Genomic DNA, 23,595 nt, shown 5'->3' with positions numbered 1-23,595 from the left:
GCCATGCCCGTAGAACCCGTAAATGTAATAAAAATTAATTAAAAAACATTTTTTTATCGAAGTGAAACTAAAATAGGCCGGAACTAATGCTCCGTGATCGGTTTCTACACGGACACATTATTGGGCGGACCCGTTAGCATTGAGCCCCTAAACCGGAAGCCGATGGTCCGTCGTCTATTTTGGCCCGTTACCTTACTGTTTAAACTCCGCGGCTTACAGACGGAGAACTTATTGATCAATTGTAAAAATCTAAAAGGATTTGAGAAGCTGATGGAAATACGCGAACACACGACGCATAGCAGTGTCCGATCACGCACGATGGGAACTGGATGAGAGCCTACGTTAACAGGTAGGAGAAGCCAGCAGTGAAAGACATAGAGAAATTTACGTGCTTCACGGCCGTAAACTCCGAATGAGTTAAGGGGGTGATTTGGATTTATATAATAATAACGTAATAGGGATTCCTGTATTAATAATCTCTGGTGGTGATGTTCATGTTCTTGCTGTGATAGTCCCATTATGCTGAATCAGAACCATTGTATTGCTAGTATGTAGAGAAAAAAATGTTCTTGTCAATGTGCGAGAACATGAAACCGTTTAAACCTCCACATTATCCTTTATTGCATTTGTATATTTTGTATAACATTGTTATTCTTCCGGTATTTTTTGTATACCGTGCAGCACTTCGGCTGTTTTTAAAATGTGCTTTATGAATAAAATGTACTTGACTCAATGAATATACTGGTTATTTTGTTTTAACACTGTAAGAGACACACGTCTGCCTGCTTTTACTGTGGGAGCAGGAGGACAGGCGTGGCGCACCACAAACAACAAAGGCATCGAAATCAGGGTAGGATACGTGATCTGGGAAACGTGGCGCACCACAAACAACAAAGGCATCGAAATCAGTCTAGGATACGTGATCTGGGAAACAACCACAAAACACGTAGGAAAACCCAACCTCCGTCACAGACAAATAGAGGTGGAGTGTTGACGACGAGTGTTTTCTCACCCGATTCTTTGTCTCCTCCTCCATTGTAGCTTCTCTCTGCGTCGGCGTAGCTCTCCTCCTCTTCCTCCTCCTCGATGCCCTGGAAGTCCAGCTCCTCCTCCAGGATCATATCCTGACCACCCTTCTGAGGGGAACACACGTAGCGTTAAGATGGATGGATATTCATGAAGGCATACATACGGTGTATATGAGACTTTGTTAAATCAGCTGTTAAAATCAACAAATGTATCATACCCACAACACACACAAAAAAAACTATCTATCAAAGAGATTTGCTATATACAGTAGGGGGGAAAAAGGAGGAAACCAAGTTAAGACCCCGAGGGTGAACTCGGTCAACAAAGTATATAGGATTCAAGTGGCTACAGTATGTAAACCCGTTTTCGGAAGAAAAAATAAACTTGTTATCAGTGGTTCTCAAACTTTTTCATGTCAAGGACCCCCAAAATTGTATGTATTTGGCCGCGGACCCGCATCTCAAAATATTCTGTTCCAGGGCCCCCCAGAAGCAAAGATTTGAGTTATAAATGTTCGCTTGAAAAGGATATATATATTTTGCACACATTTGCACGATTTAAAATAGCTAATCTACAAGCTTATATATTTGCCATTTTTCAATAGTATAAAAAAATGCAAAAACGACACAGATGCTCTCCTGGTCTTAATGGGTTAAGCGCCAACACACTCACCTTGATGCACATGAAGGCTCCAGAGGAGTCAAAGGTGCCCAGGTCTCCGTCCATGTCATCCGTACACCACTCGGGCAGACCGTCCCGGTCGTCCTCCAGTCCCTCGCTCGCAGCACGCCTGCGGCCGGTACCACCGTGCCCGTCCGCGTCCCGGAAGTCAAAGTCAAACTTCCTGCGACGGCTCTCCCCTGGGCCAGTGTGTTCCCGCCAGCCAGCTGAGCGAGGACCACCATCTGGGGGGGAAAAAGAAAAATACATGATGGATTAGTTATGTTTATATCAATTAATTCTCTACACACAGGAAAATATACATTTAAAAACATGTTCTCGGGTTAAACGGAACATACTGGTGTCAATAAATTAGTTAGTAAAACCTTACTCAACTAAATTGTCATGGATATTTGAACTTTATCCACAATTTTCTATTTTCTACAAAACCTTTTTAATCGATCAGTGCTTTAAAATACTTACAAAGTAACAATAACCTAACTTTGAAAAATATTTGGTATAAATAAGTGTTTGATTTCACATTGAATGGAAAACATTGACTCAAAGACCAAACATATGCTTTGGGAAATGGACGGCAGTTATGTCAAATACAGGTTGAGACATAAAGCGGTGATTCACTACACACCACCTGCCCTGTAGGTATCATTTTGGTACAATGATACATTTCCTAGATGTAACCATATACTGTAAGTATATAAGCTCAATAATAGTAAGCTTGGTCATGCTAGGCTTTTATGGTGTTGGACATAAGCTCTGGTCGACATCTCGGATGGACGACAGGACGGATGGAATTCAAAATTATAATCCCCTCCCCCGGAGGACCAGTTGGGGGCTAAATCCATCAAAAACACAAACAGTTGAATAGCGCTGGGGCTCTGGTACTTTCATGTGTATGCCGATGCAGAATCTCATTATTGTGTACAGTAACAGAATTTCTCCTAGGTGTTTCATTTTGACAGCAAATTTTGATTTAGTTTTAGTCAGTCTTTGGAATAATATTCCATTTAGTTTTAGTCATATTTTATTCATCTGAAATGTTTTAGTTTGAGTCTAGTCAACTATATATAATTAGATGTTAGTCGACTAAATGTAGTTGATTTTGTAAAAAAAAGAAAAAAAAAGAATGCCTGATTTTACACTTGGTTGCATGCCGAAAACAGCTATCTACAAGCTCACAACACTTTGCGCTGCGACACGTAGTGAGCTTGTAAATTGGCTATTTTCAGATTTACACAAAATGATGTGTCTTTTAGTTTTACTGGATCTCTTCTCCACTTGTCCCTCCCTAACATTTTAGTCTAGTTGTTATTTGTTGATGAAATTGTCAATATATTTAGTCTCAGTTCTTTATAGTCATCATAGCTTAGTTTTTATTTTGTTTTTGTCAGTGAAACAAAGGTAGTTGACAAGCATTTTCCGTCATAGTTTTAGTCAACCAAATCAACAAGGTGTCAAAGCCGTACCATCCCTGCGGACACCGGCCAGTCTCCAGCTGCTGCTGGGCTCACCGCCGCCGCCGCCTACACCGCCACCACCACCACCACCACCACCCTCCTCTTCCTCCTGCTCCTCTCGGAGGGTGCGCCAGTTGTCGCTGTCTGCGCGCGCGTACTCCTTCCTGCCAGGAATGGAGGGAACAGCAGGCTCCTCGAAGCCGGGGCGCCCCACCTCTCTGCGCAGCGGCTTCTCAAACCGACGCTCGCCCCTGGAGCAAAAAGAGAAATGGCGTGTGTTTAGTTTTTCCAAGATAGGAGTGACTTTGGTGCTCATTACGTCAATACACCCATGTTGACAATTATAATATCTAGAAGGAGGAGGATGGATCGCACACAGTGGCAAGAGTTGTTTTTTCAGTGTATCTCTAGATACACTGAAGAAGGCTTACAGCCGAAACGTTTGTTTCTCATGCAAATGCAACAATAAAGAAAAAACAACTCTTGCCACTGTGTGCGATCCATCCTCCTCCTTCTACATGTTGATTTAAAGGGATACCGCACCAGCAGAGTCAGAGCGCGGTGGTAACCAAAAAGTATATTCATTGTGACAATTATAATATCAAAATTGTAACTACTAGTAAGACGCCCTAAGGGCGAGAAGCAACCTCGCGCTGAGACCACATGAGACTGACACAATATGTCCATATATGGGCATTCCCAGATATGGGCTTAATATTGATGACATCAGGGATCTCAATATATGGGTGTAAAAGGGACAAGGACGGCCATATATGGAGCCTGACATAAGGCGTGATACTAACTGCTCCCTACAGTCGCAATTAACTTCCATCATGAATCATGCGTGCAAATCATGCAAAGTATATCTTTGCAGGGTACTGTAAGATGTGATCGCAGAAACAGCGTATCTCAGACAAATTAACTGTATGAAAAAGTTCCCGTTTTGATATTTTTTACCAGCATGGCTGGTGTCGTTTCCAACCTTCTAGTTTTTATACTGTATGTCTGCGGGCATTTTGTCACAGCTATAGTGCCAAAACCTTGAAAGATGGCTTCGGTCTGAGCAAGCCGGAAGTAGACGGTCTACAGTTACTGGCTAGCTAGTAACCATGCAAGTATGTGATGTCCTCGCATAAATAAGAACAAGTATCCACTTCAGCATAATAACATATTATAATGGCAAGAGAAAACAAAAGTGCATAATAAGGCATATACTGTACATGTGAAATAAGGCAAAGCCACTTTATGCAGAAAACACCTGAATATACTATAGCATAAACACTTTTATGGCAGCAAAAGTAACAGAACCCAGTATTTTTATACAAAAGCAGCAGTAGTCACGTCAACATAACAAAGGTGACTGGATCTGGAGGTTACGTCTGCAAGTAGTCGGCCATGAGGGGTGATTCTTTTTGACATATTAACACAGTTTGAAAGGGTTTATTCCAACAGATAGCCATTTTAGAGTCATTAAATGGTTAAAACTTATATGGCAAACAAGGCTTGCTTTGTGTGTATTTCTGGTGCATCTTTTTTGGGGTGGAGAGAGTACCTTAAACCATGAAAGGTGTCGATTGGTTCAATGGCCGTATTGTCCCTGGTTTCACCCTCCTGTGCACCGCCCATCTTGTGTCTGTGTTTACATGTCGGAGCACGGTATGGAGAATTGCATTACTGTTGCTAAACAAACTTTCAGCAACTTTCTGCGCATAGCAAACGTTGCTCTGATCTCCTCAGCAGAAAGGATTATTCATTCATGGTTTGCCCTCCGTGTGGAAAGCCTGGTGACGCCAAGGTTAGTGCTTGATTCATAACGTTGTTGTGTTTGTATTGTCGTGTCGTGTCAAGAGTCTAAAAGCCTGAAGGATTTGTCAGCCCATTACTGCTAGCTAGACGCATATGAACGTATGTGTCTTGCTTGCGCATGACAGGGACGTCACACACCGCGTCCTTGAATGTGTTTGTCTCGTCAAACAGTAGCAGTATTATTAACAGACAGTATTATAATTGTTTTGTCCATTACTGAGAAATGGGGTTAATAAACTATTACGTTAATAATTGCTTTGTCCATTACTGAGAAATGGGGTTAATAAACTATTACGTTAATAATTGCTTTGTCCATTACTGAGAAATGGGGTTAATAAACTATTACGTTAATAATTGTTAAGTTAACAATTTCCCTGTATTTTTTATACTATAGCAGCGGTAGTAACATCCAACAGTATACATTCATACAACAGGATTAATCATTTGACCAGTACCAGTAATACGGTACCATTAAAAGCATGTTTATTTAAGTTACCTTTTTAATCAAATAAAAACAATAGTATAGATCCATAATAGCCTACGTAAATCACCCACTTATGGCTACAACCCACAGTTTTAGAACCACTGCTGTATAGTATATCGTCGTTGTCGGGTGGAAACCTCGTATCTCCAAGTTTCAAATGTGTATGTTCTCTTGCAAAGTAAAGCCCTGCTTCATTGTACAAGGCTGTCGCACAAAAGTAGTGAAAACAGCAGATCTACAAGCACACAACGCCTCGCACCACGAGGCGTTGTGTGCTTGTAGATCGGCTGTTTTCACTAGTTTAAATCATTTTTAAAATGAAAAATGCAAAACGAACGGTTTTGGACATACAAGGTTTTCACCCGACAACGACGATATAGAGAGCTTAGTAGCGACAGAGAGAGGCCTAAAGATTTGATTTGATTTACCTGTCATCCCAGCTCTGACTGCGGTGAATCTCTCGAACACTGCGGCCAAAGCCCACCTCCGCCTCCTCAATACTTCTTTGGTAGAATCCACCTTCTCCACGGCCTCGACCTTGGCACAAAGACAGACACACACACACGCGCACACACACACAAAGGGACACACTCCATCAACACGCTCAAGCCATTTCCTCGGCTGTCCTGAAGCGGATGTCAGAGTGTTTACATTGGCCATTTATACGCCAACAGCGTCGTAGTGTACAAGGTGAACTCGTGTGCGCAGCGATCTCACACAGGTGTGGGCTGACAAAAGCATTACTATTTGGGCAGGCCAAGAGGAAGTGTGGTCGGTCAAGATGGCAGAAGACGGAAAGGAAATAAACATGACAAAAGGACGGCTTGAATAAACTGTTTTGCTTTCTCTGGATCATGTCCATTGTAGCTTAAGCCCCAAGGCGTTGTGCTGCGGTTTGACTGTTGTTAATGTGGGTTCTGGTCTGGTGGATAAGTATTTATTGTGAGTATGCATAGTGGGTGGTGTGGCGTATTTAGTTAGTATTTTTATTTATTTTATTTTTTCGTTTTTAGGTTTAGTGCAAACATTTTACTTTGTATAGGTATTGTTTTACATTTTTATTGAAGCCTTGGTGGAGATTTTGTTTTTACCTCGACCTCCTCGCGTGGCCCCTCGTCCTCGGACCACTCCAGCCGGGGCAGCCCCTCCCACTCCTTTTCCCATGAGCCTCAGCACTGCCACACTGTTCACAGACATGGAGAAGTTCCTCTGCACGGATAGAGAGAGAGAGAGAGAGAGAGAGAGAGAGAGACAGAAAACACAGAATGGAAAGAGCAAAATGGAGGAATGTTAAGAATGTGAGCTCACTGTTTGTCACACAGCAGCAGAATAGATCTCTTTTAACAAGAGCATATGTGAGTGAAATGGGAAGAGATGGAATGTGTGAACTGCTGTTAGAGTGTGTTCACCGCAGAGAGAAGAACCATTAGACTCCAGGGGTGTCAAAGTGGCGGCACACAGGCCATATACAAAGGCAGTCAATTGGCAAAACACTACCATTTTTTTAAGTAGCCGCTTTCATGCGATTGCGACCCTCACCGCTCACGGTTTGCATTTGACTGTAGCTGACTCTCAATACAGTTCTCACTGTCTGTACCTGACTCAACACAGTTCTCACTGTCTGTAGCCGACTATCAATGGGGTCGCCAACACACGTCCCTCATAACATGGGGTTGTGATATAAAAAAAGGTTGAGAACCCCTGGGTAAATACAATATAACATATACAATTGGGGTGGTTGTATTTTTTCTCTCTGATCTTCATCTGCTATTTTTTTTAAACGTGAACATTTTGTGCAAGTTTTTTAATATTTTTGACAGATGTCTTCTAAATGTTTCCAATGTTTTTAAAAAAACGCACGTTTCTGTGTCAGTGGTTCTCAAACCTTTTCATATCAAGGACCCCTAGAATTACATGTATTTGGCCGCAGACCCCAATCTCAAAATATTTTGTTCCAGGGACCCCTGGAAGCAGAGATTTGAGCTACATAAGTTTGCCTTGAATCTGCTATTTTTCAATAGCTTAAGTATAAAATAAGAGAGAGAGAGAGAAAAGTGCTGACCTGCTCCTCCTCCGTGAGAGGCACCAGTGCCAGGGGCTGCATGGGCTCATCTTGCAGAATAGCAGCAAACTCCTTATCCTGCATGTCCTCGGGGACCTGAACACACCAAAGGACACGTAAACAACATGCACACAGTGCAACCTGGGGGAAATTCAGTGGGTCGCAGGGTTCACCTTTTGCACACAATAACAATCGGAGAGATTTCTCAGTCCCGCAAAAACAACAAAGACGTCCCTAGGGCACGCGTGCGAAGATGCTCCAGGTGTCTAAGAAACCCACCTGATTTACTTCAATTAACTTCCAGTTATTTCTATTCAAAAACACTTATGTGAACTAGAGTAACGATCACTTGAACAACGGATCATCAGAAAACTTAACAGATAACATTTTCAAGTAAGACAGTTACTGATGTAAACATTTTTGGCAATTAAAATCTCACCAAAATGTAAACGCTTGCATTGTTTCCATATTCAAGAATTAAACAATTTCGACTGGTTAGGTAAACATATTATTAGCGATTCCAACATGACCTTTTGGGTTCAGCTTAACTTAATTTGTGATACCATCATTTTGTATGTACATTGTACAGCCTAATCGCATGGATCAACCCAATAAAACCTGACCAAATAATCAACAGATTAAACAATTCTTGCTAAAGTCTCATAATATTCATTCAAGAAAACAAGGATAAAACCCATATCTATGAAAATCTATGAAAAGCGGTCTGCAGTCTTTCTATAGTTTACATTATGAGATTGCAACATGGCATTCACGCGCTGCTATTATCAAAGACCCCACAGTGGTGATAAAGAACTTAATCTGATTCTGAACTATCCCTTCAAATAAAGAGATTAGAGAGACGTCTCCTCCTCACCTTGTTGTCTTTGATATAAAGTGCTAACATCTCCTCTCGGCCGTAGCGATACTCGGCCAGCTTGTACTTTGGCATGGCGGGGGAAGGAGGGGGGGAAGTCACAGTCCCCCCACTGGACAGTGCACGGAGCCTGTGGACATATCAAGGCAGTTGAACATCAACCCATGTTTCTTCACAGTCAATATGGATATTATTAGTCAAGGAGACAGACCATACATCCTTCTTGAGTTCACAAGTATATTCCTAAATGGAATAGAAGACAATTTTCTTTTTCTTTTTTTAAATGTCATTGCCATTTTTCTATTAAATGAAACATATAGGCCCTCATTTATCAACGTGGTGCAGATCAAAATTTGGGTGTACACCGAAATTTAGGGAAGTCTCGACATTTATCATTTCAACTTGACTTTGACGTTGGCGTAGGGTAGGATCAAATCTCACGTCAAGTCCAGAGGTGGTGTAGGATTCATCCTACACCACTTTGTTCCATTGTAGACGTGCGGAGCAGCATTGTGTAACTATTTGACAGGCAATGGACACATGTATCCACTCAAAAATGTATATCCAACACAATAATAAATAATCCTGTGAAAATATAACATTTTATAAAAGTATATTATAGCCAGCTACATCATGGACATGCACACCGATTTTATTTCCAAGTTACAATGACAAGCAATCAAAATCTAGCAACATGGAAGCAATCTACTGTTAAGTGCTTTAACAGTCTATATTTTAAGATTGCAGACCTGGCTCAGAACAAGCACATTATAGCCTACGAACGCATGCGAGAGCATTTTCGGGACCAGCGCGGCGCCGCTGTGATCTACCGTGAGGCGTGAGCCTCCAATTTATACAGTGACGCGAGTCCTTTTAAATATGGATAAAACCCGAAGCTCCAAACCTGGCTGTGCCCAGCCCCGCGCACGCACGCTGCGGATGATTTATTTGGGGGTCCACGGCCCACCTGGGAGAAGACCAGCCCGCGCAGGAACGGTACATGATCGCTAGTTCAAGCACTCAAAAGTGCATTGCGCTCGTCACCGAAATTGGGTTAAATTAATATCCAAAACGTAACCGTGGGGTCTCTCAATTTATACAGTAGATACTGTACACTATGCTGGAGTTAATGATGAAACCCGACGTGGCGAGCCTTGAGATCATGGCCATGGGGAATATGATTGCTTGTAACCAAATGAACGCGCTCTGTCTGCGCACGCACGGCACGGGTAGGCAATGGTTTAAATTAATATCCAAAAGTATTCATGGCAGTGACCAGTGACTTGTGTCATTCATGTCGGCTGCGGTGCTATAGCCTCCTTGTCAAAGATTGTACCGTTGGTTAATCCCACATTTCCACTGTCAAAGACCGCTGTGTAAACCAAAATGCTGCTGTTCCAAGTAGCCTAGTTGCGTGTGTAGGTATGTGCGTGCGTGCGTGCATGTGTGCGTGGTCTGTGTGGGACGCGGACATGGCTTTTCTTTGGTTGTTAGGTCGTATTCGGGTTGTTCTGGTCGTAAAATGGGGGCGTTTCGAGAATAATTAAGGGCGTGTTATTTAAATTTCAGCCTGCGCATTTATCAACGCTGGGATCAAATGTACGCCAGGTGTGTCTGTTTAGGAAGCATTGATAAATGCCGTGCACACGTTGCCCTACGCAAAATTTGGTGAAAAAAATAGACCATTTTTTACACTCCATTGATAAATGAGGGCCATAGTATATAAATAGAAATGTGAGCCAGTATTTTGCCATGTCAAAACACCACACAAAGGACATGAACAAAGACAGTGGTGGGGCAACACTGTTTCACAAAGAGACACTATGCAGCAATCGTGTAAAATGTGTACCCTTTTCAGTCCGTCGACTTGAGATAACATTTTATGGAAAGAATCTCTGGTATAAATAGCAGGGGGGAGAATTCACCTCTGTGCACGGCATATAGATTTAGGAGCTATTGTATTAGTTTGATAAGAATTCCTTTTTATCTAACTAGGAGCCGGGGGAAAGAAATGGCACCAAATCAGAAACTTTAAAAAACACTATGAATGTTCTGTAAGGAATCATCCATCCTCCCACGCAGGTTCCTTGGAAACCACTCGGCTAAACAGACAACACATTAGCCTTCCAATATCAAGATTTCATTTTAAGATGCCATTACTAGCAAGGCCGCTTCCAAGGTCTGCATGTAGCTTAACAATGGCTCCATTCACATGCCTCCGCACACGCACAGTGTGTCACACTGAGTAATGGCAACACATCAAAACCATATGTAGCTCCGAGGGGGGCGAGGTGGGAGCGTTGAGAGAGGTAGAGGTAATATTGAGACAGAGGGCAGGAATGCATCGAGCTCAACAAGCCTGCGACTTGTATTTAAGGCAGGAAAACGATACGGGTTTGATACAAGAGCAGCCAAGATGACAGACTCTGGATCTGGATGGCCAAAGATCATACTTTTAGATAATTTGTGACTGGAGCATTTATTTCATTTTCTAGTTTTTGTGGCTATCATGTCAACATAAACACATTTGGCTCTTCTAAATTGACAGGTGCCAGAATAGAATAGAATTGTAGACTTTTTCTAGACAGTTGTCTGCACCCACAAGTGCCATGCATCCAGGATAAAAGAGGATCCAGTCCACTAGGCTAGAGGGAGAGTGGCTGCAGATGTGTAAAGGGGAAGAATATTTTTGCACGGCTGGCACTGCACCAAGAATGCATAAGAGCAGTCACAGGCCATTAGAGCTGGAGAGCCTGCAAACCAGAGGCTACGCCTCCTCCCATTAACCTCTACACAAACACTCACTGATGATGGGGGCAGCGGGGCTGGGGAGGAAGAGAACATGAGAGGAAGAGAGTCGAGAATATTTGTTAGCATTATCATAACCGAAGAGCTGCCATTCCCAGTTTGGGTAATTTGGGAATCGAGTTTCTGAAAGACAGTGTATGACATGTCGTATTATAACATTAACATTAACTCCTAGATTGTGGCCCCGAAATTCAGCTGGGGTAGAGGTAAAAAAAAGGCTTGCATAATAGTGAATCCCATGATGTTGATTTCAGCCAAGATTTAATTAAAGATGCAGTGATTGCAAGATTTTGGCATTTTGTCTGTTTCTCTTTTATCGAAGAACACTCTCATTACTTCTCTACGCAATGTGGTTCAAATATACTGTAAAATGATATGCTTACAGCTGGAATTGATGTCACAGTGTCAACTTCAAGATGACCTGTTCTCAGTGCCTCCGTGAATGGTTTGATTGACAAATAAGAGACGGTTCTACACAAATCTCTCCCTGGCTTGACTTTTGTTTAGAAGGGCCAGAAATAAAATGCATTTGAGGCAAATTAACAAGTTAAGACAACAAAGGTACCAGCACGTTAAAACGTTGCGGTAAAGGTAGAACAAATGTCAGGCTGTCACTGATGACGAAACAGAAAGCGCTGGAATGTTGGTGCAGTAGTGATGATCAGAAACATCTCTGCTATGTTGTGCCAATAACCAAACTATCTCCATGAGCACCTTTCCTACATCCAAAACACGTACTGTCACATACTGACATGACTGGGTGTACCTGCTAGAATTTACAGACCAGCGAATAGTTGTACCAGAACAATTATTTTCACTCACACACATGCTCCCAATTATATTTCGAGGCCACACCAATTACATATTGAGAGCATCAGTCACCAAAATGGTCAGTTACAAGCCACGAAAACCAAAACAAACCAACAGGATATAATGTAATACCAGTAAGGATCATTATCATTGTTACTTCATGGCCACAACTGCAAAGCAGGCTCATCATGTTCACCTAAAGGCTTTGTACAAAGCCAACTGTAGTAAATTAAACTGTTGTTCTCAAGCTTTTGAAACTGAACATGGTTTACAATTACAATGTGAAAAGGAAATGTGAAGACTGCATTCACATTCAACCACTTAAGTGTCTGTGTCTCCACCAAGCACCTCTTTCTTTAGGTTGCAAATCTCAAAGGATTTGGGAAACTAATAGCCAGAATTACTGTCTTTGCTGCTTAGCCTAGGTGTTAGAACATCTTTGTTGGGCAGAAACCGCTCATGTCCATATTCTAACCTTTTGTGTTTATTCATAAAATAAATGCCCTACTTGATCATAGTACTACAGCCAGCTTCACAAAAGTATCAGACCTGCAAGCTCGAAACGCAGAGCAAAGTGTCGCATTTAGAGCTTGTGGAACTGCTGCTATTTGCCATTTTAGAATCTGAATCCTGAAAAGTAACAGCGTTTTGGACATATGAGGTTTCTACCCGACAGAAACAATATACTGTACAATATTATAATACAAAACCATAAACCTTTCCCATCAAACGAAGACAAACCAGGGCTACAAACACTCATGGTGTTTAAGTGGACACATCTCTACCCTCATCGATGACATGCTTGCAGAACGGTTGTTTTGTTGTTGTCTTCCACTACTTTGGTTTCTCTAATCCAATTTTTGCTCTTGGTTTCCTTCACAAGATCGTTAATATGTAATGTGTAAACCAAGTCACGGTTCAGAAAAATGCCCATAAAGGCTTTTAGGAAGCTTTCTTTTGATGAAACAAAGGCTGAAATATTGCCTGTATTGATTTCCTTTTTCTTTTTTTTCGTCTGCATGGTTAGATAAATGCTGACTTGCACACATTACTTTGACACATAATGGGCTTCATGCAGCAACATTCTCTTAAATTATCCTTATTTTCTGTTAAGAGAAAGAATGAGAGAAGTCAACTCCGGATGCACCAAATATTCTTAACATCCAAATCTGCTCTTAACCAGGTCTAATGATGATCCCCACTTAATCATAAACTGGAGGGGCATGGATGTTTGTTTACTGGCATATGTGACGTTGTTATAACAATGTTAAATACAGTATTGATAGAATGTGCTTCATCTTTGTTCATGTGTTCAATGAGTGACTGAGAGCTGTTTCTTCATGCAATGTAACTCAATGACTTGAGAAGACCTTCTGGAATATCATTTCCTAATCAACAGAGCAACTATTGACGATGTCAATATTTGGCATTAGAAAGGGTAAGTCCTTGTTTTCAGTTCACTACTTCACTAGGTTGGAAGATATATGAATAGCTCTCTGTATGCAAACATTTGGGACTGACTAAATATATATATGACACAGTTTGTTTGAGATTCAGTTAGATTGAGAACAGGAGCGCTCGTTTTTGGGCACAAAGTGGAGCAGGCGGCGCCTCCTTTCGGGGAACTAGGAATAATTTGACTGAAGTTAGGGTTAGGATTAGGGTTAGGTTTAGGCATAGTTTTACTGAGGTTAGGTTTAGGCATAGTTTTACTGAGGTTAGGTTTAGGCATAGTTTTACTGAGGTTAGGGTTAGGTTTAGGCATAGTAGCATTCACTAGGTTAGCATTCACCAGCATGGGACTAATGCAGTCAAATGCTCTACCACTGAGACATCCTGGTGAACTTCTTCCACAGCCACACAGCCCTCCTTTCGCAATCTAAATGGCTTCTCAAACTAACTGTAACATATATATATATATATATATATATATATATATATATATATATATATATATATATATATATATATATATATATATATATATATACATTAAATATATTGCTTGAGGGACCAATTTCTAGGGTGCAAAAATAGAAAATCTGTCATATATGTATTGTAACAAAATGGATATGACAAACGTCAGCAAAGTCAGCTGTGTGGCATTGCATTCCAGATATTGTGCTATGGCCCTGGCTGATGACCATCATTCAGGTGGTTTGTCTTCATCAGTGCAAAACGTGATATCAGAAACACATTTATTTTCTTTCTTTCCTTCACCTACTGAAGCTACAAAAACAGGCCAGATGTTTCAACCAAAGGAATGTGAGTCATACAAACGGCTAGCTTTTCTCTAAACAGCTGCTTATCTTGTCACATACCAAACATGAATGGTGTTCTCAATTAATTGACTAGCTAGCCATCATAACATGACTTGGATGCTTTCATTCGCTCACAAATACAACTTTTTCACTGGTCGACCTTCCTGGCTGTTTTTACATGGGAAAATCAATGCCAAAAAACACTAATAGAAGCCAGGTTTTGGTGCCATGTATTGTGGGGTCAAGTCTGAGAAGCAAAGCATGGTTTATAACCTTTAACCAATAGTTAATTACACCATAAGGACTGGTAGAAAGATTCATATCTGAAATCATCCCAACAAAATTTGGGAGACAGGATGAATGAGAAGAGAGCCTCAGCCTTAAACAGAAAAGATATGTCTATGTTTTCAGTTCACCACTTAGATATGTGTACACAATTGTGCAATGAATAGAAAATGTTTCCAGATTTGGCATGACCTTCAGTGCAAAGGTGTATAATAGAGGGTATGCGCGTGACATCATCATCATACCAGGAAGTTATGCAGGAACGCATACTGAGTGGCAAAAAACTACTTTCTGGGCTTGACAGCCCATACATCCAAACAGATAAGTCCTATCTGATTGCATTAAACGACGTTAAACGACGTTAAACTCACTTTGCCACTCGATTTGACATTCCCTTTATGCATGCACATATCCTCTATAAAGATTTTTGAGGTGACAGAAATGTCTTCATAAATGCAAAGAAGAAATTCGTCACAAATTAAGTCTATACACATGGTCTGAGGTATGAATTCTTCTTTAACAGATATTGGAATTTGTGGTAAATTGAAGTCTTATGGAAACCAAATTATTTGGGGGCACCGATAGCCGTGTGTTTAAGGCGTGTACCACACAGGCTCTGATGCCTGACAGCGAGTCACAGGTTCAATTCCCAAGCCCGGTGGACCTCTGCTGCATGTCACTCCCTGATTCTCTCTCCCGTTTCCTGTCAATCTTCACTATGGACTATAAATAAAGGCAGAAAAAGACCAAAAAACATCTTTATATTTACCATTCTGGGCCGAAGTTAAGAGTCTCAGCAGTCATATTCCTCGAGTCCTCGAAGAACTGAGTTTCTGAGGGCAAAATTAAATTTAGATTTTCTTCATGGAAAAAATAGCACATGTAGAGAACAAGACTTGAACGTGTTAATAATAATATCACAAATTCAAATAGCGCTTTTTTAAGTACCCAAAGATGCTTAGAAGTACAGATTTTAAGGTCAACAACTCTAAGTTGTCTTACCCTGTCCAGATGATCGGAGCAGGCTGGACTGGACTGGACCAGGCTAGGGCTGGCTGGCTTTAGTTAGGCTTAGGTGACTAGAAGGCTGAGTGGTGCTTTAGCTGTGGTCACAGCGCTCCCCAAACACACAGACACAAAGAAAATAGCTGCCAGTTTCAGGTGCTTGAGGAATACCAGGTTATCGGGTCCTACTCGGTAAGGTAGGGGATTGAGGATTGTTCGTTTGGAGAATGGAAGCTCCTGCTACTCACAGCCAAAAAAAGGGTCGTCAAAAATAAAACAAACTCAAAAAACCTTGGAATTGAACGATGAAACGAAATAAAACTCTCGATAGTAGTAATAATGATTTTTCTTTTTGACAACAGCAGTTATATATATATATTTTATATATATGTATCACATTGAAGTTAAAAATATGAACTGATTCATCAAAAAAGTTAACGCAGGAACAAAATAACAGCCAAACAGCAAAACAAGGCTGCTGGAACAGCTGCCAAGAGCAGACGCGACTTTCACTCCTTCTCTCTCTTATCCCTCCCTCTGTGCCTCGTTCTCTCGCTCCGGATGAAATGTGGATTGACGGAGACCCTTGAGGTAACTCCTCTATTTCCTGCCCTCCTCCTTTTGGACCACTGTGGAGAAAAAAAAAGAAAACAACAGACAAAGGTTTAAAGATAAGAAGTGTGTATTTAATAAAATAACTACCCAGTGACTGTGAGACACACTTTCACTCACTGCTTGGCAGCCTGCCCATGTTTTCACAGACGAGACAGTGTCATTTGATTTACTCTTGTTTTGGTTTGACACGCTACTTTCAAGGCCCCTATTTTTGAGACTCTCTGTTATGGTACTTTGTTTTAGAATGTATTTGTTTCCGCCTGTCGAGCTAATTGAAAAACACTTCTGTGCTCCTTCGTGGAATAAATATGCTCATGGGAGATTTCCACATCTAGAAATCCAGGGGGGTCAAATTTGTTGATGTTACGAGCCAATTCATTTCAAATGGAAAGCACCTGCAAATGTCATGGCAACTAAGGCAATATCCAGCCAACTGAGTTATACGTTGGTGGTAAACATCTGAGCTTGTGTTACCCTTTGTATGCACGATGTAATCCATCTAGGAAGTGACCATTGTGCAACTTAAACAATTGGAGGGCACTTTTACACTAACTAAGAAAGAAAGAAATGAACTAAGAGATGGTCCCTGACTCCCTAAAAAGGCAACATGCTTCCATTATTCATTGTTACACCAAGAACTTCTACTGTGGAAACTAGATAAAGCCAATGTCAGCATAAATTATGAGCTTACAAGGCCTGTAACCAACCGCTTAATAAGCTAGTTTTAGCTAGATATGGACATAACTGAAAACTAAAAAAATATCGAAATACTTGAGCCAAAACATTTACATTATAATCATTTGAATCCACATCTTGATAGATTAGCAACTTGACTTTCTTTTGACAAAAGGATGTAAAGCAAAACTTTCCCCCCCAATATATTATACTACTGTATATTAAACTTATGTGCACAGAGTGCACACACTTAATCACACTCAAACACATCCTTAACAATGTAATTCCAGTTAAAATACACCTTTATAAACTAGGGATGAAGCAGGCCAATTGAAAGTATCATGTAAATGTAGTTTCTGACAGATGTTTTGTTTACTTCAACAAAATGTGAAGGCTTCCCTTGTTTTTGTTCCATATTAAATGTAAAGGTTATGTTTCTGACTGCAGGGTAGGGCAAGTGGTCTGCATGTCTGTAAGAATAATCAAAACACTGTCTTTGAGGCTATTAATAAATAATTATTTGTTGGTATTACACAGTGGCTGCTTTCTTTTTCATATTTTGACAACAGGGTAAACATTTCTATGCCTGCTTGGGTTCTGTTAACTTGTGATATGGTACAATCATTTTGTTACCCAACATTCAGAATAAACCAAGCATTAAATAATCATTGAACAGATTAATCATTATAAAAATTAGTTGCAGTCCTACAGCAAACCTACAGTGTCTTTTTAACTTCATAAAAGAAAAGGCAAAGCATTTTAAAACGTCTTGTACAGCCTTGATGCAAAAACAGTGCAATATTCATCCATTTCTTTCACAAACGTTGTAGGCCTGGTGTTATTATAGGATATACCAAATCAGGATAACTAAAGCATTGGAGTCAAAGTGGAGTCCGGGGACCCCAAGGGGTCCTTGAGGGAGTTCCAGGGGGTCCCCAGCTAAATGATAGATAGTAAGGAACCAAATGGACCCTTATGGGTCTGTAACTCAGAGTATACAAATGGTACGTTAGGGTCCATTTGTACAATATAAATAAATATAAATTGGGGTCTCTGTGATAGAAATATCATTAAATGGGCGTCCGTAGCCTAATGCATGTCAAACTGGGGGTCCTTGAAATTATGATTGTCAATCACTGCTAGAGCCGTAAAAATATTCTCTTATGGAGGTCCCTGGCATATCTTTTCAAATGGGGGTCCGTGGGCTAGTGAATTTGAGGGTCCTTGACATGAAAAAGTTTGAGAACCACTGATCTAGACTAGAGGCTAACAGTGGGGACATGAGGGCACAGATTTCCTGCAGCATAGTTAAAATCAATAACCATCCAGCTTATCTGGACATGTAGCCTACAAATGTTTTGCCAGTTAAAATGTTGGGCCCGGTGCTTTGAAAACTAAAAACTAAACTAAACCACTGCCGATGGAATCAAGGGTATTTTTTTCGGAGACTTGAGGCCGCAATGAATAGTAAGCACAGGCTGTTGTGGGGCCGTGAAGGAGGCTACTTCTAGCGCTTAGCCAACATGAACTGGCCGCTGGCTGCACACTTATAGCCGCCAAGCGTCAAAGCTGGTGGCCGCGGGGTGCGCAGGCATGGAACGTGGACTTTTGCGGTCATAAATCGAACATAACAGCGGAGGATACGGTCCACCAGATCATATTTCGGTTGCATAACATTAGCCTGGGTAGCTACCATGCATAACACAGAGAGAGAAGGAGGCCTCGTTTGGTTGGTTCTAGTCTAGTGACGGTCTGTTATGGCGGAGAGGACTGGAGGGGGGCGGAGTGATGGGAGGAAAACACCACGGATGGACCAGTGATGTCATAAACAAAACAGCCTGCACTCGTCTCCCATGTATTTTGGGGATTCCCTGATCCTATTCCGATCCTTTATCAAACATTATACTTCATTTAATTATGCATTGTCATTATTTGTTTTAAACAAATACATTTACATTTGAAATTAATTATGTTAAAGCTCACGTAGGCCTACTACACAAGTCCAGAAACAACAACCTTTAACATGTAGTAATGGTAATAATGATCTCCACTACATCATTGCAGCTAATTATTTGAATTGTTCGTTTTTGGTATAATTTGAATTTAACATAATCTGTCATCCGAGTGTTTATTTGAAATATGTGAACTTCTGTCTAACTTAGTAGCCTAACAAACACCCCAATATCATTTATTATAAAATAAAACAAAACAAAACAAATACAATACAATACAATACAATGCAATACACACACACACACACACACACACACACACACACACACACACACACACACACACACACACACACACACACACACACTCCACAGAGATACAGGTAAATGCACAAAAAAAAATGCATTTTTCAAAAATGCGCTGGGAGTGGACCAACCACATACAATGTATATCTGTCTCAATTGTCATTTAATGTCTATCTGAATTGAGTACAAAGGACCCCAATGTAAACAAGACAGTGCTTTCTTGGGTTTAAATCCGATTAATAGACCTTGTATCTGAATTCTGAACTGTCCCGTGCTGTGCTTTTCCTATGCAATTCTAACAATAATAATAGTGTTCTAATAAAGTATTCAATCAATCAATCAATCAGACAATGTTATAATAGCTCAGCTGCTATTTACATGTTTCTGTTAATGTTTATATGCTTGTTATTATTGCTGCTACATAACAATGTCCGAGAAACTATCAGCCTGTCTTTCAATGTTATATGAGATACATCAAGCCGAAAAGCTTAACAAGATCTCCTTTTAGTTGACATTGTACCAGTGATTTGTACTGTCATGAAACTGTACTTTTTTCTATGCAACCTTCTAATAAATTATTCAATCTATCAACCAACTAATCTCCTAATGTGCTCTCCTACAATCATCATCAGTACTTATTTATCAACACAAAAAGCCTTTCACTCAATCTTTTTCCCCTGGGGGGACGCTTAGTTGTGACGTCACTGACGACACCTTGGCTATCCTTATCGCAGCCGTCTGGCCTGTGCTCTACCAATGTGCGGAGCGGACGGGACGTCCACCTTTATCTACCCTGCTCTTGCTACTACTACTAGCCAACGTGTAAACAACAACACGTCTAAACGATAAAAACCACACCAAAAAACAAACGGCTGCTCTTTTACAATTCACATTAGGCAGAAAAACGCACGTTGCATAACTACAAATTGTGTTTCTTTTCCGCCTAATGTGGATGTGTTGTATTTAGCCGTGGCGTGCGGGGCTAACGCTAGCCACAGCTAGCTGTGCAAAGAGAAGAGGAAGCCACGGGCTTACCTTCTGTTTGTGGTTTTCCTGATACGGTCCCCCCGCACGGTGTGTTTACCAGCCCCTCTCTTTTTGGATCCTATGCATTCATCGTGGTCTCGTGTAAAAACGTTCTCATTCGACAAAGAATCGTACTTTGTACCACACCTAAAGTCGTGCGGTGTTTTATTATCCTCCGTTTTATTTGCGTTTATTTATTTAATGTCCTCCCCTCGCTCTCTCGCTCTCCTCCTTCGTTCGGTCGCTGCTGCGTATATCAGTGTCTGGTCTGCCTCTGTGCGCTGTGCTGCTCCGCTACTGCTCGCTTGCTCCCTCCCCTCCGCCTTGTTGTTTGTGTTTCGGGAGAAAAAAAACATGGCCGTTGGTGCGCGCACCACGTGACTTGGCCGTTGCAGATCTACAAACCCACAGTTAAAATTCGTGACCATCGTCGTGAACGTTCAAATTAACTTGTAGATCTGTGTTTGGGGGTGGGGGGAAGCGAGTGAAGCAACGCGATCGTATTTTGATTTTAGCAGGCATTATTAGTGCATAAGCCCGAACGCAACGCACGTAACAGCTCAGGCTTGCGAATTTGTGTCATGTGAAGGAGGACCCCCCAAAAATGTAGCCTGTCTATATTTGGCCGCGGACGCCCATCTCAAAATATTTTGTTCCGGGGACCCCCAGAAGCAAAGATTTGAGTTAAAAATGTTCACTAGTCTGAATTTGGGTTTGCATGCTAGATGCAGAACAGATAGACGTAAACAGGGGAGCTGTGTGATCGCTACAATCAAATACATATTCCGTCATGATAATGATAATTGTGTGTGTGTGTGTGTGTGTGTGTGTGTGTGTGTGTGTGTGTGTGTGTGTGTGTGTGTGTGTGTGTGTGTGTGTGTATAATTCCATTCATTTGTATGGGCCATACATGTCATTGTCAACATTACATCAGTCACAATAGTTTACAGAAGAGACAAACCATCTTCCCTTAAACGTAGTTATATTTTTAATTAGATAACCTGCTGTTTAGGCTACATGTTTTGGTCTGGAACTCTGGATAGTGCCTGTCCTGTATAAATTACACTGGCCAGTTATGTAATGATCATGTAATGAGTGTACTTATAGGTTTTATTACTTCAGACCATTTTTCAAATATATAGCCTATAGGCCTATATAGGCATTATAATTTATAGAAAGAAGATCAAGGTGCCCAGATGTTGTTTCAACATCATCTATAGCCTAAATATAGCGTACACTACTACAGGTATGACTAATGTCATAGAAGGCATTCAAGGCATCCAAGTAGCCATTGGGCATTGTGTGGACAAAGTCAAAGTATAGATAGGGTCTACTCCTGGTCATTATTACTCAACTGCAAGTGAAAGTTGTTCTTTCAAAGTACAGTAGCTAATACCTCAAACATTATTTTTTGTCAATGTAAATGCACTGCTGTATTAAAATGTTACCCCCCACCCCGCCTACAAATACTCAAGAATAAAGTACCATTTTATTTGTTTTATTTGTTTGTATTTTGAAATGTAGAAGTTACTGTCTGCCATCATTAAAATGGGAGTGAAAGTGAAGTGTCTTCACTTCACTTTCACTCCCATTTTAATTCCCATTTTTACATTCAGGAAATACTGTCAGGTATGTCACATAGCTGCATTATACATCCATAGTAACCAAACCTGTTCATTCATTCACACACACACACACACACACACACACACACACACACACACACACACACACACACACACACACACACACACACACACACACACACACACACACACACACACACACACACAAGAGACACAACAGGCAGCATTGCCATTTCAAACACACAAGAAAGAAGAAACACAGAAAATGAAACTAACAGTATCTGTAAAATGGCAAAAAATAAAATACAATTAAAACTTACAAGGCAACTAAAAACATGGACACTGACTACACTACACATAGAACAGCTTTTCTTTCTGAAGCTGTTTTTGAAAGGTGAAAATGCAAAAAATAATACCACATGGTGGCGCTGCAGTATGAACATTCTCAAGCGTGTGACGTGACGCACTGAAATGAATGCATTAATTTTAGTACGACGCGAACAGGTGTCGCTTGAATATAAGCGATACATTGTGATGTAATTTAACTTCATTTATATTCATACAAGCAACTAATTGTATCATATGCAAACTATTCAAATTCTTATTGTTTTGGACCTTTTCGGCGTTATATATAGTGTTTCCGGTAGGGTGACCATACGTCCTCTTTTGCCCGGACATGTCCTCTTTTAGGGGGCTGTCCGGCCTGTCCGGGGGGGTTTTATAGATTCCTTCAAATGTCCGGGGTTTCGCGCATATCAGCGTTAAATCATGGGCATTTACAATGCACGTTCAGTGGTTCGTTTGTAAACACAGCGTGAAAGACGGATTTCCACCCCTTAACCCCGGAACGTGTATTATTCATACTACTCTGCTGTCTCCGCTGCGATCCCTCCCTCCCTCCCTCGTTCAGATGCGTCGCTGTTCAGACCAGACTCAGAGCAGAGCTCGGCAGCTTGCGCTGCGCTGCTGCGCAGAGCCGATTCAGCCGAACGATAGCACTGCAAACGCAATTAATGCTGGTTTACACTGATGAAATGCACGACAAGTGCCAGTGTTTTCGTCTTGGTGACCAAATGAGAAGCAGAGCGTTCACTCTGCAGTCTGCATTAAAAGCTGGCACTTCTGTGTCCATTCCATCACAACTAAAGGTATTTAGACACTGCAAAGTACAAGACAGTCTGTGCGAGGTGAGAGCTCTTCTGCTAACTAAATTGACAGAATATGTTTTTGTTGTAGGCTACAACCTTGTAAAGCTGAAGATACGGTGGTTTGAAGAAACCACCGTATATTTTATTTAGTTTCTTTGTAATACAAAGCTGAACGTTCATACAGGAGTCAAGAGCACTTTAAATCAGTGGATCTGTAAAGGGTCAATTTGGAACCCCCTCAAAAATAAATACATAACTAATAATATTAGTGGTATAGGGCAGTGGTTCTCAACCTGTGGGTCGGGACCCAGGGGGGGTCTCCAAATTATTTTGAGGGGTCCCCAGATGATTAACTTGATGTGCAACATTGTTTTCTCACTCAACAGTATGAGTACCTCTAAAATGGCAAATTAAACAAATATTAGAGGCAGAAATTGTGAAAATAGCCGATCTACCAAGCATGTAGATCTGCTATTTTCTCAATAGAATAGAATTATACAAAATGTAATGCCTCAACTGTAGTGTTTGTGCTCGTAAGGGTGGAGGGGTCTCTTGTTTAAATATGATTATTTTGGGCTAATATATATGTGTGCGTGCGTGCGTGCGTGCGAACGTGAGTGCGTGCGTGCGTGTGGTATGCCGGGTAGAGTGTCCTCTTTTTGGGGATTCAGAATATGGTCACCCTAGTTTCCGGGGCAACGTTTTCATTTCATCCGGTTCACAGAATC

At 41.1% G+C, this 23,595-nt stretch overlaps 1 protein-coding gene across 2 annotated transcripts in view; it reads right to left on the bottom strand.

Annotated features, from left to right (window-relative positions):
* The window catches only part of gigyf1a (GRB10 interacting GYF protein 1a), a 32,124-nt gene extending 11,756 nt beyond the window's left edge, over positions 1-20,368 (bottom strand). The window contains exons 1-11 of one of the 2 annotated variants that reach the window (XM_080742023.1): positions 20,143-20,368; positions 15,557-16,188; positions 15,324-15,387; positions 8,391-8,520; positions 7,517-7,612; positions 6,546-6,663; positions 5,883-5,991; positions 4,717-4,797; positions 3,174-3,415; positions 1,702-1,934; positions 1,013-1,136 (exon numbers count right to left, since the gene is read on the bottom strand). In XM_080742023.1, the coding sequence (XP_080598149.1) occupies positions 1,013-1,136; positions 1,702-1,934; positions 3,174-3,415; positions 4,717-4,797; positions 5,883-5,991; positions 6,546-6,663; positions 7,517-7,612; positions 8,391-8,520; positions 15,324-15,358 (1,168 nt within the window). In that variant the 5' untranslated portion in view covers positions 15,359-15,387; positions 15,557-16,188; positions 20,143-20,368. The remainder of the gene's footprint in view (positions 1-1,012; positions 1,137-1,701; positions 1,935-3,173; positions 3,416-4,716; positions 4,798-5,882; positions 5,992-6,545; positions 6,664-7,516; positions 7,613-8,390; positions 8,521-15,323; positions 15,388-15,556; positions 16,189-20,142) is intronic. The other variant, XM_080742024.1, reaches the window with a different exon arrangement.
* Positions 20,369-23,595: the final 3,227 nt, after the last annotated feature.

This window comes from Nannobrachium achirus (assembly GCF_963921795.1).
Source record: "Nannobrachium achirus genome assembly, chromosome: 14".
Classification (NCBI taxonomy): domain Eukaryota; kingdom Metazoa; phylum Chordata; class Actinopteri; order Myctophiformes; family Myctophidae; genus Nannobrachium; species Nannobrachium achirus.
Note: the sequence above shows the minus strand (reverse complement) of the source record. Positions and strands in the feature narration are given on the sequence as shown.